The sequence below is a fragment of the Camelus bactrianus genome, chromosome 2 (assembly GCF_048773025.1).
Source record: "Camelus bactrianus isolate YW-2024 breed Bactrian camel chromosome 2, ASM4877302v1, whole genome shotgun sequence".
In the NCBI taxonomy this organism is placed as follows: Eukaryota; Metazoa; Chordata; class Mammalia; order Artiodactyla; family Camelidae; genus Camelus; species Camelus bactrianus.
The window spans coordinates 29,523,801-29,540,939 of NC_133540.1; the positions used below are offsets into that span (position 1 = coordinate 29,523,801).

General features: G+C 44.2%; 1 protein-coding gene across 15 annotated transcripts in view; it reads right to left on the reverse strand.

Moving 5' to 3' along the window:
• The window catches only part of DCLK2 (doublecortin like kinase 2), a 136,195-nt gene extending 121,325 nt beyond the window's left edge, over positions 1-14,870 (reverse strand). For 6 of the 15 annotated variants that reach the window (XR_012511483.1, XM_074377555.1, XM_074377545.1 and 3 more), the window contains exon 1: positions 14,248-14,868. Coding sequence is in view for 11 of the 15 variants with exons in the window: in XM_074377555.1 (XP_074233656.1) it covers positions 14,248-14,668 (421 nt within the window). In the remaining 4 variants the exon portion in view is untranslated. Of the gene's footprint in view, positions 1-14,247 lie in introns of all 15 variants that reach the window. The other 9 variants (XR_012511482.1, XM_074377510.1, XM_074377505.1 and 6 more) reach the window with 3 other exon arrangements.
• Between the last annotated feature and the right edge of the window lie 2,269 nt (positions 14,871-17,139).

Sequence of the window (17,139 nt, forward strand, 5' to 3'; positions counted from 1 at the left end):
TGCCCTCAATGGCACCCACTTCCACCTGGATCAATGCAAGAGTCTTCTGTTCTCTGCTCACTCCCCAGAGAGAGAACAGGTTTCCTGAATGGTAATGCATTTTCTGCTACTGAGACAGCTGAAAAAGTATATCCTGAAGTCATGAGTCTTGATATATTGATGAAATACTACGTGATGAGAGAATTTTTTAAACTCTTACCAATACTCATTAAAACTGCACCCACCAGAACAAGGAAAGGAATAAACATCTCATTTAAAAATGAGAGTTAAAGATACAACCATATGTATCTATATAAACATCATATATGGATACATGAAAAATAAAGCAGTCCCCGAGGTCCCAAATTGATCTGACATTCACAGCTAGATCCTGATGCCACTACAAGCTGGTCTGATGCTCACAGTCAGATCTGTGTTCTTCTCTGGATATCATCTCATAGAATATCTATAGCAAATGAAGTCACTCTGAGACTATGATCAAGTGACAAAAACAAACTCCTTCAATGAGTGGCTGCCACTTTACCAATTACAGATTTTTCCTCACTCTGGTCTGCCCTCCCTGTGAATAAGATTTAATGAGATACTCAATCACAGAATTGTCCTCCTCTGACAGCACCCAATACAGAATGAGTCCCTGCTTCCTTAGAGCCTCCTTGAAATTATCCAAACAAAGTCCCACTCCTCTGATAGCTCTGACACCCTCTTACCAGATGCCCTGAGGCATCCTCTAACAACCATGCGTCCCTGCTGCAGGGAGGGGTAAACTCAGCCTGTCCAGCTCTAGGTCTGCTCTTGGTGGTCTCTGGCTGAAGGCAGTTGAGATACACGTGCACACACATACATATTCACTTCTCTCTGTGTGTGTTTCTAATAACAGTTCTTCGACCATAAGACATTGGTGGGAAATCATTTTGGAAGTTATGATCTATAGTTATAGAATACTATACAGAAAAGGATGTGTATTACAGAGAACAAACCAGAGGGGAGGGCAGTGGGGGGGGCAAATGGGCGAAGAGGATTAAGAGTTACAAACTACAAGTTATAAAATAAGTCGTACAGAATATAGTCAATATTTTATGATAACTTTGTATGGTGTGTAATCTATAAAAATATCAAATCACTGTCATGCATCTGAAACTAACACTGTTAGTCAATCAGATAAACAAGTTTATATTGTATAACACAGAGAACTATATTCAATATCTTGTAGTAACTTATGGTTAAAAAGAATATGAAAATTATTATACGTATGTTTCTCTATGACTGAAGTATTGTGCTGTACACCAGAAACTGACACAACATTGTAAAATGACTATACTTCAGTAAAAATATTTTTAAAAATTAAATGAAAAAAATACTGTGAGTCAACTATACTCCAATAATCTTTTTTTTTTTTTAAAGGGGATTCATTTTCTATATAGAAGGAGGCTGGAGAGAAGCATGAAGTGGTTATGCACCTCAACTGTTCTCAAACACAGTACGGAATAGAAAGTCTGTCCACTTCCTTGGACTCTCTCCAGCAGCATCGCTTTGGCTTCTTACCACCGACATCTGTTCAAGACATTCTGCGTTACTTCCTATGTAGCAGATGGACAAACTAAGTGTCTACAACTGTGTCATACAGTCTGGGTACTTGTTACCCATTAATTTTTGTCCTTACTCAACCAAATGAACTGCCTCCTGTTTAAGAGGCAAGAGGCTATTAAAAGCTAGGAATTCTCCCAATTTCTTGTTCTCTGAAAACCTTCATCCCTACAGATGTATTTCAGTCTGTGCCAGCTTCCTCACCTCCTCTCCCTTTTCGCTGACAAGGGTACCCTCCCCCTAGTCAATGCCAGGTCCCTCCCGCTCCTCATGCTGAGTTCTGGGGACACTCTTCTCCTCTCCTATGTTCAGCTACACAGCCCTCTACAGGGTTATGTACAAGTGTCTTACCTTCACACACACAATCCCCTCCTTCACTCCTTGTTCCACTCTACCTAATGTGCTTTCGGCGTGCATTCACTGCCAAGTTAGGGAGCCTCCTCGTCTGTTTTTTTCCATTTCCTCACCCACTCTTCGTCCTAAGCCACTGCGGCATCACCTTCGCTCCCTGCACTCCCCTGGCTGAAACACTCTGATGCCCGAGCATGTCCCTCCTGACTGCCAAACGCAAAGCACATCCTGTCACTTCACTTAGTGTCTTCTGAGGGCACTGGGCACCAGCCAAGATTCTCTTCCCACAAATCCTTTCCTTCCTTAGCTTCCACGATCTGATTTCTTTCAGCTTACCTCTTAACTTCTCTGGTTGCCCCTTCTTGGTCTGCTTTTCAGGGTCCCTTTCTTCACTCCCTCCTCCCCCATCATCATCCTCCTTTGACTCTTCATGGGCAGCCGCATCCACCCACCCACGGCTTCAACCACCACCCAGACTATGATGACACCTCCAGCCTAGTCCTTTCTTTGAGTTCAAACCACTTCCAGAACATCTCTATTAGAGAATCTATGGATATTTCACATCCCACAGGTCTAAAACTAACTTCACTTTACTGCCCTGCCCTTCCCCCTCGCCCCCAGACCAGCCTTCAACTCTCCTCTTCAGCAATCCCCCACCTAACTGAATGAAATCACCACCTATACAGTCACCCAGGCAAAAACCAAGACTCCTGTCTCTCTTCTCTTTCCCCACATTCAACAGAACTGGCAAAACTGTTGACTTTGGTCTAAGCACCTCTGGAACCCAGCCCCTTCAGCCCTGCCTTCTCTCATTTCTCCCCGGATGAGAGGAATTGAGCTGCCTACGCCGGGCCTCGCCCCCTCCACACAGCTGTCATGCAAGTTTTTAAAAATGTAGATCTGATGTCTTTTGCCTGCTTCGCTGCCTTCAGAATAAAGGCCACACTCCCCAGCACATTACATATTCCATCTCCTCTCCTGCCACTTTCCCAGAGGTTCCTAAGTTAGTGTCATATCAGCATATTTGCAATTTCCTCCCAAACTCATCACACCCTCTTATTCTCGTTCCTTCTTATACTTGAAATAGCCTTCCTCCTCCTCTCTCCTTACCTCATCTTTACTGCCCAGTCAAGATTAATCACCCCTGGCAAGGAGGTAAAGCAACAGGAACTTTTGATACATTGCTGGAACTTCCATATATTTTAAATTGGTCCAGTCACTTAGGAAAAACAGGTGGGCATTACCTAGTGAAAAGCTGACAACATATACATCATATATGCTTCCACCCCAGGAAAGTGCCTTGGAGAAACGGAGGGACATGGGCACCAGAACATACACTCACAAACATATGTTCACGGAAGTACTGCTCAGCAGCTTAACATGAGAATCAATCCACATACCCATCAACAAGAGAATACTGCACAGATGTGGCGTGTTCACATGATGCACTGCTGCCGCACAGTAAGGAAAATGAACAAACATGCTGTGCACAACAACCGGGATGCATTTTACAAATCACGGGGAGCAAAAGATGACAAAAGCATACATGCAGTAGGACTTAATCTCTTTAGAGTTCAGTACAGATAAAATTAAACTATACTGATTAGGGATGCCTTCATTGGTGGTAAAAATATAAAGGAAAGCAAGTCAGGCTATTGTCACCTTGAGAAGAGCCAGGAAGGGACACAGGATGAGCTTCTCGGTTGCTGGCAATACTCTATTTCTTGATAGGGCTGGTAGTCACAGGGGTGCTCACTTCATAATAACTCATGGGCTGTACATGTTTTATGAACTTTCTGTAGATATACATTTCAGAATTTAAAAATAAAGTTTAAAAAATTATGTCACTCTTCAGTGTACCTGTTGTATCCTGCGCCTACAATGTGCTAATTTCTCAAAATCGTTTATTTCTTGTCTCTTCTGGTGATTCTTAGAGGAGAATGTTTTTCAGTCAGGAGATTTTGTTGTAGGAGGACAGATGCCCAGGCCTCACCACGTTCAACTGAATCAGAATCTCCCGACAGTGGGACCAGAACATGGGGGTATTGTTTCCTGATTTCACAGGTGACTCTGAAAACAATCTCTGGTTACAAACTACTGCCCAGACTGGAAGCTCCCTGAAAACACTGGAAGTGCCGTGTTCACACCACCCACATCTAGCACAGCACCTGGTATACAGCAGGCACTCAAAACTCGTTTGCCAAAGTAACGACAAAAATGCATATTTCCAAAACAAATCTTATGCCTCGTGGTTTGGGTCTGCATCACTTCTAAGTAAAACATTTGCACAGTGTAGGTGTTCATGCTGAATGACCGTGAAAGGTGCAGCGACCGGTTCCTAAAGGATGTCGTGTGTGGTCTGAGACCCTCTTCGGTCATAACAGTCCATCAGGAGGCAATGTAAGGCACATAGCAAAACAAGCGGGCTTTGAGGGCTGCCTCATACCCACCAACAGATTTTTTTTCACTTCAGACCATCAAAACATCAAAGGTCCACAGCACTGTAGTAAAATAAATGCAATGTGTCTTTTAATCAATGGAACACATGTGTATGTATCTTTACAAATATAGGGTTGTGTGTATTATATATAAATTATATTTTATTAGCTAACTCACAGTAACCTCTCAATGTTGAAGATGTCAGTTTACTGTTAGAAATTACAAGTAGCTAAATGCAAACTTATGCAGTGGGAAATTCCACGTTTCTATGCGTTAGCCTACTTTTCTATCAATTCCTACAAAAGTCTCTCATTGGTTTCTTAAAATATTTACATTAACTTCCTGACACTACTAATTATCTTGTAATTATGTACGATTTTTGACATTCATGGCAGAAAATCAGTTATACAAAATTGGGACATTGAGACCATACCTAACTCTTGGAGTAGAAGCAAGCACTGAACTTTATGATGAAAAAGAAAACTTGTTTACAAGCCTAAAGTGCAAGGACTCTTCAAGCTTAAAGAAAAGCCCCTCCCACACCACACACACACACACACACACACACATATGGTTACACAGAAGAGGAAAAAGAGGAAAGAAAAGAAAGCATGGCTGACACTTTATGTCTAACATCAGCAAAAATCTTAGAAACCTAAACTGTTTCCTAACTTCTAAAATTGAGGAAAAAAATTACTTCCAAAGGAATGTTACCAAGGAAAATAAATTTGGGAATGCTGCACCTATGAGATGGCTTGCTGTACTGAATCAATACGTTTGTGAGACTGTCCTGCTGGGTGGATTACAATGTGCACATCTCCACCTAAAGCACATCGAAGACAAGTTCCCACACCCAGCTGGTTAAGAAAAATACAAGGTAAGGAAAAGTCAGACTGATTTACTGCTCTGTTGCGGCAAACAACTTAATTGGGTTTTCTACCCAAATCGTACAGTGCCCAGAATCTAACCTTACGGGAACCAGCAGAACAACACAAAGTACCCTGCTCTCGCCTGGATGCTGTGCCCAGTCTGTGCTCATCTGGTGTGAATTGCTGCCACATTCACAGAATGAATAGAACAGCCTTTCCTGCAGGGCAGGGCTGAGGACAAAATGAGATCTTTCGTCTCTATGATTGGTGCTCCTTCAGCATATCTGAAGGCAAGTGGCTGAAAACAACTTGCCTCCTGAAGTCGCATCCAGTGGTACCAGCTGCGATACCTTCTGCTGAGAAAGGGTAGAAAAGCTCCATCAAACATTTGAACGTCTAGGAAGAAGTACGGCCATGCTTCAGAATTGATATTTAGGAGGAGTTAAAACCGAAGAAATTATGTAAAAGTAAAACCAAAAATGCTACTCACTAACCGAAAGTTTTTCCACTGGGAAAAAAAAAATCCTCTCTCATCTCCTGGTAGGGTGGAACCTGGAGATCAGATCCACTCTGTTTCTTGCTCCTCAAACCTGAGCCAACAATCTACAAGAGTTCATCATGACAGTTTTTAATTCTGCTCATTTTGATAAGACTTAAAATGTTTTTACCATCCTATTCTGGAACATGTGAATGGCTAACTTCTAAATCAAGCACAGCCAGGCCACTCTGTGTCCACAGCCTCAACTCCTTCTGCATCAAGTGGCATGACTTTGCTGGGCTTTAATGAGGAGAAAGCTGACTCACTACACGGCATTCTGAAATACAGCACACCGAACTCAGCCTTCAGCACTGCGGCCACACTGGGAACAATTCAGTTAGAGCAATAGAATCTGCAGCTTTATGTTGCTATTCTACATTTTTATTGGTTATACAGTTTTGTTGGTTTTTAGGTTATCAATTTGTTTGGGTTATATTGGTGTGTAAGACCTATGTGCATAAGTACAACTACTTTTATATTTAAGCTACAGTGCATTCAAGGTGATTAAGGCAGTGCTGGGCTTCTGCAACTTGGCTGTTAGGTTTTTACACTGTTTTTCAATTTTAATTATCCCAAACATTACAAAAGTTTGAGAAACACTGCAATTTTAATGATATTAAGAGATCTTCAAACCAAAACGTGCCCATCTAACAATATTTGTAAGTAAACTGGGGAATAATGGATATATAGGGCCAGTCCTTCAATCGAATCATATCTGAGTAGAGGTAAAATCTCCCTTCAGAGTTTCCCCAGCTTCTGGAGACCTTTGCTTAACACCTTCCTCCCTTGTCCCTTAAAACTCACTGTGAGTCTAAGAGGAAGACTTGGTCCCATTTCTAAGCAAGTGACTGATCATGAAAACAGCTCGAAAAGATTCAGTACAAGAGATGAAGGATTCAGAAACCAGATGTTTGTCCAAAAAAGTGGTGATGTTTAGGGGATGGGTGAGAAGTGGAAAGAGTAGAGGAAATCATGACCCCTGTCTTAAATGTCTGAAGGGCCACCATGGAGCTCCAAATGGTTGCTCTAGAATTACAGGGGGCGAGTCACAAGGACACACATTTTGGTTTAAGACCAAACCACTTGAAGATGACCACCACTTATCAAAGAGCCCCTTCATGCTAGGACTCTGCTAAGTGTTTCATATGCATTGTAAGGTTCATGTGGAACCTTCCAGCTACTGGCCTTGACCTCTAAACTAAGAAGAGATGAGTTTACTTTGAGTTACTTCTTAAGTTCCTTCTCTCACAGACAGAGGCTTAACAAACTTGAGTATTACCAGTAGTAAGTTTCCATAACTCCTTTTTTCTTTTCTTGACTCCTTAGCAAATGAGGTAAAATACGGTTAAGAGAACAAGATGACTGGCAAGGATACTGGGGAAGAGAGCATTAATCACAGCCTTTAGGAAATTATCAGATGGCTATTACTTTGAAATGAGCAAAATAATCTGAAGTTTGTAAAACATACATAATAAAGGAAGAAATAAATCAATGACAATATTTTTAAATTTCTACTGTGATATATTTTAGTTGCAATTGGTTATAATTTAGCCAACATATAAATAAAAGGTACCACAGTAGGTCGTAACTATAGATTATTTTATTTACATCGAGATGTTAGTAAATGTTATAATGTGATCAAAAGTACTAAAGTTGATCTCACAAATCAGTATTTTCCCATTCCTTCAGTCTCTAAGACAGCAGCATCCAACAAATTACAGTACAGCTAGTGTACTGCTTTTGGCTGCAGGAGATATGGCAAATATGATAAAATACCCTGGATTAGAATAAAAATTGCAGCACGTCTTAATGAGTGAAAGCATATTCACCTAAATTATAGCTTTAAGCTATATTTCCAACTCAGAATTCAAAAGGTATGTAGATTTTATTTAAACTATATATGAGATAAAATTTCTAAAGATAAAGCTTAAAATAAGAATAAATGCTAAAGATCAACAAAACTAAGTCTTAGCCATGTCAGAGAACTAACTCAAAGCAGACGCTGAAGACATTAGGGGGCTTAGAATAATCCCGAGATTTAAACGCACACGTTCAAAATAAAGGTACAAGAATTTGGTTACGAAAGATGTCTCAAGAGAAAACTTCAGTCAGGCATCTCAGACATGAGTGAAATTGATAAGTTGTTAGCATGTAAATATACTGCATCTTTTCTCTTGAATAAAAACTTATTTCAAAACTGAAACATGAAGGGGCAAGGAACATTTGGCTTTTGCGTGAACTTATTCTACTTCCGCAAATCTACCCCATTGTCCAGCTGGCTGTCTTAACTAAGAATGATATTTTTTAGACACCAATACCCACCTACTCCCACCTATCAAAATACCTTATTTATGGCACAAAAGTAAAATTAATCATCAACGTCACTTGACAGAAGTACTGGTTGATGGGATAAGGGCATGAACAAGATGACGGTGGTCCCAGCCCTCATGGGGCTTGTAATTTTCTTTTTCCTGAGAACATTCTATGGGGAAGACCCTCCTATAGATTACTGAGGATTCTAAGAACTCCATCTAAACCTGAGGAACCACATCTGATCACAAAACCTGGCCGGTTCTTAAAGACAGACATGGAGACAGACAGATCCTTTCCCTTTCCCATTCCCAGAAGCATCTCCTGAGATCACTGAACCTGAAAGGGGAGGGGGCCTTAGCAGTCACCGAACCTGACTTTCTCTGTGCAGATGAGGAAACCAAAGCCCGGCAAGGCAGGTCTGCAGAATGTGACCGCACAGACCTTACCATGCACATGTAGAGGATAATGCATTTCACGTCAGGAACCATACACAGATGTGCTAAAACTGTCTTTACACCTACAGTGACTGATGAATGACCGCAACCTGCATTTCCCAAATAGAAACATCTAGCAGGTATGGCTGCGGCCATGCTGGAGCTCTAGGTTGCTGATCTATAGCCAACGTAAACCTCAGGGTTCAGAATGGACCCTGTTGCCTCACGGGTGATAGAACAGCAGTTAAGAACACAGACATTCAAAGGCTAAGGAGAAAGGCCTCAGGGTCCAGCCCCACCTCTTCTGACTGGTGCAAGGGCACAATTTCTTTATCCCCTCGGAGTCTCAACCTCCCCAGCTGTGAAATGGGGAAGACAATGCAGACTCATTCCACAAGGTGTAACAAGGGTTAAATGAGACAAAACACATACAATATCTCACACAATGACTGCATGTAAAACATCTTTAAAAATGGTAATAATGCTGAGAAGAAAAGTATCCCTAATCCTTAGGGTAATGGTTCACTCTATCAACAGAAGAGGTAAAAACAGAAGTGGGGGAGCGTGGACGGCAGGGGGGCGGGGTGAGGAGGAGGAGACCTGGCCGGGCAGTACACACCCATAGCAACTCCCCCGCCCTCCCTACAGTGAAGAAAGCAGTCTGATCACCCCTGCTCAAGGGAATCTGGTTTCCTCTATTTTATATCCCAGGACCATAAAATATCCATTTCCATAGTTTAACGCCTCATGGAATATTGATCTTTTCTCACAACTGCCAGTGTATCACTGTGTCTTCCAAGTAGCTCTTCTCTTCCCCCAGCCTTTTAGAATTCTTTATTCGTCAAGTGGAAACGTCTCTTCCCACTGCCTCTGGAAAGAGCTTATTACGCAGCTGTGGGATAGCAGGTCTGAGTCCCCTGTTTTAAGGACATGAGATGAAGAGAAGAATCAGATTTACAGAAGCAAGTCCTGCAGAAGAGTCATTCTCTCCACAATGACGAGTTAGCACATCATCTTTGATTTATCTGAAATATAATCCAATTTTTCAAAAGACACATTTTCACAAATATACAGGAACAACCCTATCCAAACTTAACTCCTACAAAACTTCCCTTGACAATCGACAGACTTGGAGGTAAAATTATTTTCTGGGCTATTTATTATTTAACGAATTTATTGTATGTCCAAGACCCCTAACCTCAGGACACACTCAGTCTGGAGCAAAAGTCAGACCCAGTATACCACTAATTACAAAGGTAAGTGTTACCTACCAGAGGTAAGAAAAAATGCTGTGAGTAAGCAGAGGGGAGAGTTATAAGTTTGACCTCAGGCCTTGGCTTCAACATCTGTTCCCCTGGGAAGCCTTTTCCATCATCCTGGCCAGTGTGGTCCTCCCGCCCTATCTCATTATCATTTCATTTACACCCCTTCCACTGAAACCAGTGTGTGTGTGTGTGTGTGTGTGTGTGTGTGTGTGTGTGTGTGTGTGTGTGTGTGTGTGTGTGTGTGTGTGTGTGTGTGTGTGTGTGTGTGTGTGTGTGTGTGTGTGTGTGTTCTCTCTCATGTAAGAATCTTGAGGGAAGAAAAACTGTACCCCCAGTACCTGGAACAACAAAAAATACGCTGTCAATCAACAACTACCCCCGAGGTCTGGTAAGAGACTCCAAACAAAGGCGATACTTGAAGAGGGTCTTGAAGAATCTAACAGTCAGCGGGGTAGAGAAGGTTTTGCAGACCTAGGATTCAATGTTAAATTACCATGTCCAATCATCACACCTGCCTTACATAAATGTGCACTGCTGTTCACTACTATGTGCAAGTATCGTATACATCTCACGGATTTACACATTGCTTTCCTCACTACAAGTTCCAAGAGCTCAGTCTCTATTATTACCATAAAGATCTATCTTTCAGGAGAGAAAAAAACCCTATAATCTGAGTTCTTATGGAGACTCATTTTTACTTAAAAGTTAACTGTCACTGTAATTTGGTTTAGTTTAACATCTCAAAGAGACTGACCTAACCAAGGGGACTCAATAAACTAGGCTGAGTAGGAGAACCTCACAAACTTCAAATTCTTGGTTTTTTTTCTTTTAGAACTTGATTTTTCTTAAATTCAAGTTAACTCAAGCTAATTTTCAAGTTAACTTAATGGAAGAATGGAATTACAACCTATCAAATTAATCGAAATTCTCTCCCATGCCAAAAAATCTGATCAGCTTATTTATTGTTGACTGAGGGTTAAAGGGTATAAACAACATAACATGACCATGACCTATTACCTTGGAATAAAAGAGGCAGAGACAGATAGCTATTATTACTTTTTTTTTTTTTTTTTTTTTTTGGCTCCTGGCAAACACTTCAGCAGAGCCACATACCCACCCCTTGCTATGCAGGACATTTGCAGCCTTGTCAATTTTCCAGAAGACAGCTTCTGGGTAGGAAAAAGCCATCACACTCTCAATAAACAACCACTTAGGCAGAGGAAGGGGTATACTTTCAGACCAGAAGGGATCTAACTTAGGTGACAGGATCTAACTTAGGTGACAGACAGGACACTGAGGCTGAGATCCAAGGTGAACTTTTCTCCAATCCACAGTCAGTAGAACCTAGGGATGCTGACTTGACCAGGCACTGTTTCTACTGTCCTTGGACATCTCCCTTTGGGACATCGACATTTCACAACTGTAGCTTAAATGTTCCAAAGAAGAGAACACTCATGGAACAAAACTAAGAGTTCTGACTCTTAGCCCTGAACGTGAGAACTTAGAAACATGTTATCTGGACATCCTCAGTTGTCTGCAAGAGATGCTACATTTGGCTGGTGCATGGCTTCAGACAGCTCAACCTGATTTTCCCAGTATTGATTGTTAAGACTCACAGTCCTCCTTTGAGAGAAGGTCCCCACCCAGTTCTAAAGGATTAAACCGGATTACAGGGATGCACAGAAGCAACTCATTGAAATTAGTGCAGTTAGGGGAGATAAACCAACAGGCTGAAGACATCTGCTGGTTTAGTGTAGTGCAGGAGTGCCAGCCTATATCTGAACACTATCTTAGTCTTCAAAGACTCTCAAAGTCAAGGGCAGAAGAAAAAATCTGAGCCATGCAAATTTCTTGTCACCTGAGTTCCCTGGGATTGAGGCTCTGAATAAGCACCTGTGCCTAGCTACCTTGAGTTTTCACTTTCTATTCACTGAAATCATTTTTAAAAAACATTAAAAAAAAAAAAACTTCTAAACTACAAATTTAATGGGATGGAAAAGGCAAAGGAGAGAACAATTGAACATAATGGTGTAAAAATTATCAGAGAATCTTTATTTAAAATGATGAACTAAGATGAAATGGTCAATTCTGACAACACAGACAATACCACAGGCCTACTGATGCAAATAATAACTTCACAGGTAGCTGGGTAGTTTTTCTGCATGACAAATCTGAACAACTGAGCACACAATTTTAATTAAAACTGGAAAGTATTTGAATTCTTGAATGGTTGACTGCATTGATGGTTCTGTCTTTTCTTAAAACTGCCTTGAAACAGGGTATTCTACTCATTTTGTGGGAAATTCAAGACTTAGACAAAGATCTATTGTCAGAGAGAATGCCACTATGACAAAAGTGCACCAATTTCCTTCTTTTGCAGTAATTTGATGATATTTAATACTTCTTGAAATAAGGGGGCAATTGGCTATACTAGGGAAACATTTCTGTGGTGCAAATATTTGTGTTCTATTAGTATTTTTCATAGACTGTACCTGGAGCTCTACATATGCTTATGGTTCCCCCTCCTCCAAAAATCAGTGAATGAATGAACGGAGGGATATCTGTCCCCCTTCAATTCATCATTGAGACTACAGTTTGAGAATGAGACTTGGTAAACCAGGCACCACTTGAACAATGTCCAACTGAATGTACAATATATGCCTTCAATTAATAAGCATAATGAACACCTAGACCATCTCCCCTATGATGATATTCATTTTTGGAGTACAATCATTTCATGTAGCAAATACACTGTTAAAACTACTTCAGAGAAGGATAAAACTGTGGTCCCTCCTCAGACCACACCAGGCACAGTATTCCAAGGGTATGTGAGTGTTTAAGCAAAAGGCATTGCCTGGATCCTTCCATAGGGCTACTAATCTAGCCTTGGGTCAATCAGAAACTTTGTTACTCATTTTTAAAGTATCTAGGCAAATGTTGCTTTTAAGTATGTAACATGATAAAGCACCCTTTGAACCATGTACCTTCATTTTATTTATACTCCTCCGGTAGTCATCATCTCCTCAGGAAGGGCTTAAAACCAAAACAGTCAAGAGAGTAAGAGAATTTGTGAAGTCACAAACACACGCAGAAAAGACAAGTTAGTTTCAGCTGGGTCTTCATCTAGCCAGGGAAGGGAAAACTCTTGACAACTGTGACTAAACAGAAATCACTTTCAAGACTCTGCAGTGTGGCTACACCTATTCATTAAAAGTGGAGTTGAAAGGGCGTATACTGCAGGTCCTGTGTGACAAGGCACATTGCTTAAGTGTCCTACATGTGTAAAATGGACATAATGCCTGCAGAACAGAAGAACATGATGAGCTAATATAAGAAAAAATAGCTAGATCTAAGTTCAGTTTCCTCTCCCTGCCAAGCCAGTATTGCTATGACTACCTGGAATGTGCCATTTGCTTTAAGAAAGATGCATGACAGTAGACTGCGTGTAAACACGTGGTCAGCACATACTTGGGTTCCATCTGATCTTTACATGTTTACAGCTTCATGTAGGTTCTAAACTACTGGTAATGCCTTCTTTCCCTGAAGAATAAATATTGCAGGAATTCAAGGATGACACAACATACAGTCAAGCATTCCCTTTAAGCGAAGCATGGTTGACACTCTATGCTTAATTTATAATAGGCCCCAACTGCTGATTCCAATAATCTCTATCACCTTAACTAGCTACTTTCAGTAGGTGAGGCACGAGACCTTGATTCACCTAATTACCAACCAAACGTGGAAAACCCTTTAGCACAGCGGTTCTCAACCTTGGCTGTACATTCAAATCACCTGGGGAGCTTTTAAAATTATATGCCCAGACCACACCCGAAACCAATTACCACCAAATACCTGTCGTTGAGGCCCAGACATCCAAATTTCTTAAAGTCCTCAGTGATCCAAAACACAACCAAGGCTGAGAACCTCTGTCTAGGATCACCCGTCCTCACCTCATGTAACTTCTGCTACAAGTCAAGCCAGGAAAGCCAACCTAGTGTTTCACAGCCACAACTTCTGAGTAGAGCAGGTACCACTGGGTCCAGAACGCTGAAAACACCACAGGTGCCTGCACCGAGGTCCACAAATAGGGCTGAACAGACAGCTTATTAGCTGGAGGGTCACCTACATCCTCACGGGAGAGCTCCTCTTACAAAGAGTTTGCACTTCGAAAAAACAAACAAAAACCCCAAAACAAGTTCGCCAATCTTGAGATGTCACCCAAGCCCGCTAGGATTTCTTTCTTTCTTTTTCAAAGGCAAATCTCTTGGGAAGGACAATCAGAGGATATATGGAAGCGAGTTCCCACACCCGGAACCTGCGGGAAAGCAGATAGACCCAGACAATTCCCGAGGCTGCCTAGAAAACACCCCACAGGCTCCCCCAGCGCAGGGGCGGGCGGGTGCACCTGCCGGCGCGCTGGGCCGCACCTGCCGCGCCGGGCCCTCCCCTCCTACCTTCCAGTAGCTCGTCCAGGCTGGTGACCTTCCGGCTGCCGTCGATGGTGTAGATGGTGCGGACGCCCTGGGGCAGGTTCACGTTGTCCGACAGGGAGCGGGTGAGCTCCATGAGCAGCGCATCGAAGGACCGGAAGCGGTCGCTGGAGATGGCAAACACCAGGCCTTTGAAGTAGCGGTCCCCATTCCGGTAGAAGCGCGCCTTCTTGGCCTTCTTTTCCGAGCTCAGGGCCTGCAGGGTCCGCGTGCGGTAGAAGCTGCAGTGGGCACTGTGCGCCGGGCTGGGGATGAGCCCGTTCCCCTTGGGGCCCGAGCTGCTGCTGCCCCCGGAGGAGCTGGGCGCCCCTCTCCGCGACCCCGGCCGCGGCCTTTTGTCCCGTTCCTCAAAGTGCTCCAGCTCAATACTCCTAGTGCTGGCCATCACGGCGGCTCCGAGGGCGCCCCGCCAAACACGTCCCAGTCAGAGCCTCAAGGTAACCGAGTGTCGAGAGCCCAGGCGAGAACCGGTTCGGAGACGCCTCACAGCGAGGGGCCTTAAAGCGCCGGGACACCTGGCTCTGGCATCCCGCCCTCTCCTCGCAGGTGGAGCCGCGGAGGCGCCGGCCGGCCCGCGCCCCCTAAAAGTGGCCGCAGCGTCAAGCTGCCCAGCTCATTGTCCGGCGCGGCTCTCTCGGTGCCTCCCGCCCGCCGGGGAGCCCCACGCCCCCAGAGGCGCCTCCTCCACCCGGCCGCGCCTCACAACTCCTGCTCGGGAGCCGGCCGGCTGCCGCCAAGTTGGGCCGCCCGAGGCTCGCCCCGGGCCCGCAGGCGCACACAAAGCTCGAGCGCCCGCCGCGGCTCGCGTCAGCCCGCCGCTCCCGGGAGAGCCGGTGGGGAGGCGGGGTGAGAAGGCAGAGGAGGGGGCGGGGCCGAGCCGCGAGCGTGGGAGAAGCGCCGCGGGCCCGTGGGGGCGTCGGCCCAGCCCCGGCCCGCCCACGCGCCCGGCCCGAGGCCCGAGAAGCCGCGCCGCCGCCTCGCTCGCCCCAGGCCCTGCCCGAGGGGTGACACGCGCCCGCTGGGGCTGGAAGCACCGTGTGCCGGGCCCGACCCTCCCACAGAGTCCGGCCCTAACGGGAAATAACGCAGCCCGCCTCCGCCGCTGCCGGCCGGCCCAGCCCACCCGCGAGCTTCCGCGCCCGGGGCCGACTGCGCCGCCAGGGCTGGAGCGGGCTTCCTGCCCGCCAGGGGATGCCAAGCCCCGGAGGGAGGGAGGTGGGCGACCGGGAGGGGGCCGGACTGGTCCGCGGGGAGGCTCTGCGGCGCGAGAGGAGCGGCTCCTCCTGGGTCCTAGGCGGCCCCGTCCGCCTGACAGCCACAGACTCGCGCCGCGCGCTGATGGGCGCAGCCGCGGCGCGCGCTCCTCCGCCTGGGAAACGGAGCCGCGCAGGCCAAAAAAACCACAAAGGAAGGAGATTCAAGGGCAGGGATCACATCCCTTAGCCAGCCTCCATATGAGGAGCCGAGGCCAAGCTAGGGCAGGAATCCGAAACCTGGCATTGAATTCGGACACACGATTTATTTTTAAAAGAAAATCTGGAGCTTTGTTTAAAAATCCTTTGATCAAACAATTTCTGTTGCAGATTCGCTAATACAGTACATCCAGTAACTTTGAATGAATGAATGATCAGAAATTATTGTTTTTTGAGGAATTTGTTTAATCAACAAACGTTTATTAAAGCATGCAATGTGCCAGGCATTGTCTGTCACTGGGGATGCATTAGTAAAGGAAACAGATAACCCCTGCACCCCCAAGCGCTTTACTAAACTTCAAGTGATACTTATTGTTGTCAATTTGAGCTGCTTATTAAGTAATGGGTTTGACATTTGTAAGCACCCATTGTACTGGAAGTCTTAATTTAGTAATATCTGGTCAACAATAAAAACCTATTTTCCAAAGGCTTATGAGAAATAGTCACTTCCATTTTGCCGTCCGGAAAAGATGTAAGTGAAAGAAGTTTGGTCCTCATCTGACAGATGGACAAGTTACCCTGAAGCGTTTGGTTATTCAGCACCTGGTTCTCTGAGTGGCTCTAGAGAGCAAATTCAAACCGATCTGTAAGGTAAGAACATGGATACTTTTCTTGGAATGAACTGAGTCCTGGAAGAGCACCAATAAGAAGGCAGAAATACATGCAGTAGTTCTTCAGCTGTGAAGCTGCCCATGCAATGAATGCCCCAGAAGACTCCGGCTCAGTGCACTCAGGGACACAACTGGACATACCGGACTTCTAGGACCAGGACTAGAGCATGCAGGGAAATCAGGGCTGACCTGAGGTTTCAATACAGTTTTCCAGAGGGAAAATTCTGCAATATAATTAGGTCCGTGGCCATGACAGACCTCAACCCAGCCCAATTAGAATTTCTGGGATGGACTTCTCCAGCAGTATTTTTTGAAAGTGCTTCCAAGGTACAGCCAGGGTTTCCAACTCTACACTGTAACGTTAAGATTCAAATGAGTCAGTGCTGCTTCTCAAACTGTGGTGTACATACTTGCATTGGGGAAATCTCTAAAATGTAGGTTCTGATTCAGTAGGTCTGGGGTAGAATCTGAGATTCTACCTTTCTAATAATTATGCTCCCAGGGAATACCAGCATTTCTGGTCTTGGTACAACACTTTGAGAAACAAGGAACTAAATGGCAAATTCCTTGAAATAAGGCCTCATTATGAACTAGCAACTGCAGAGCCTTTCAACTTTGTAAATAACTTAAAATGGGTCTGTTCATTTGTTTTGCTATTACTGTTTTTTTTGGGAAAAAACCACTTTGTAATCTATCGCCATAGTAACAAATTATCCCACACCTAGTGATTGACGTCAATAAACACGTATTATCTCAGCAGTTTCTGTGGGTCA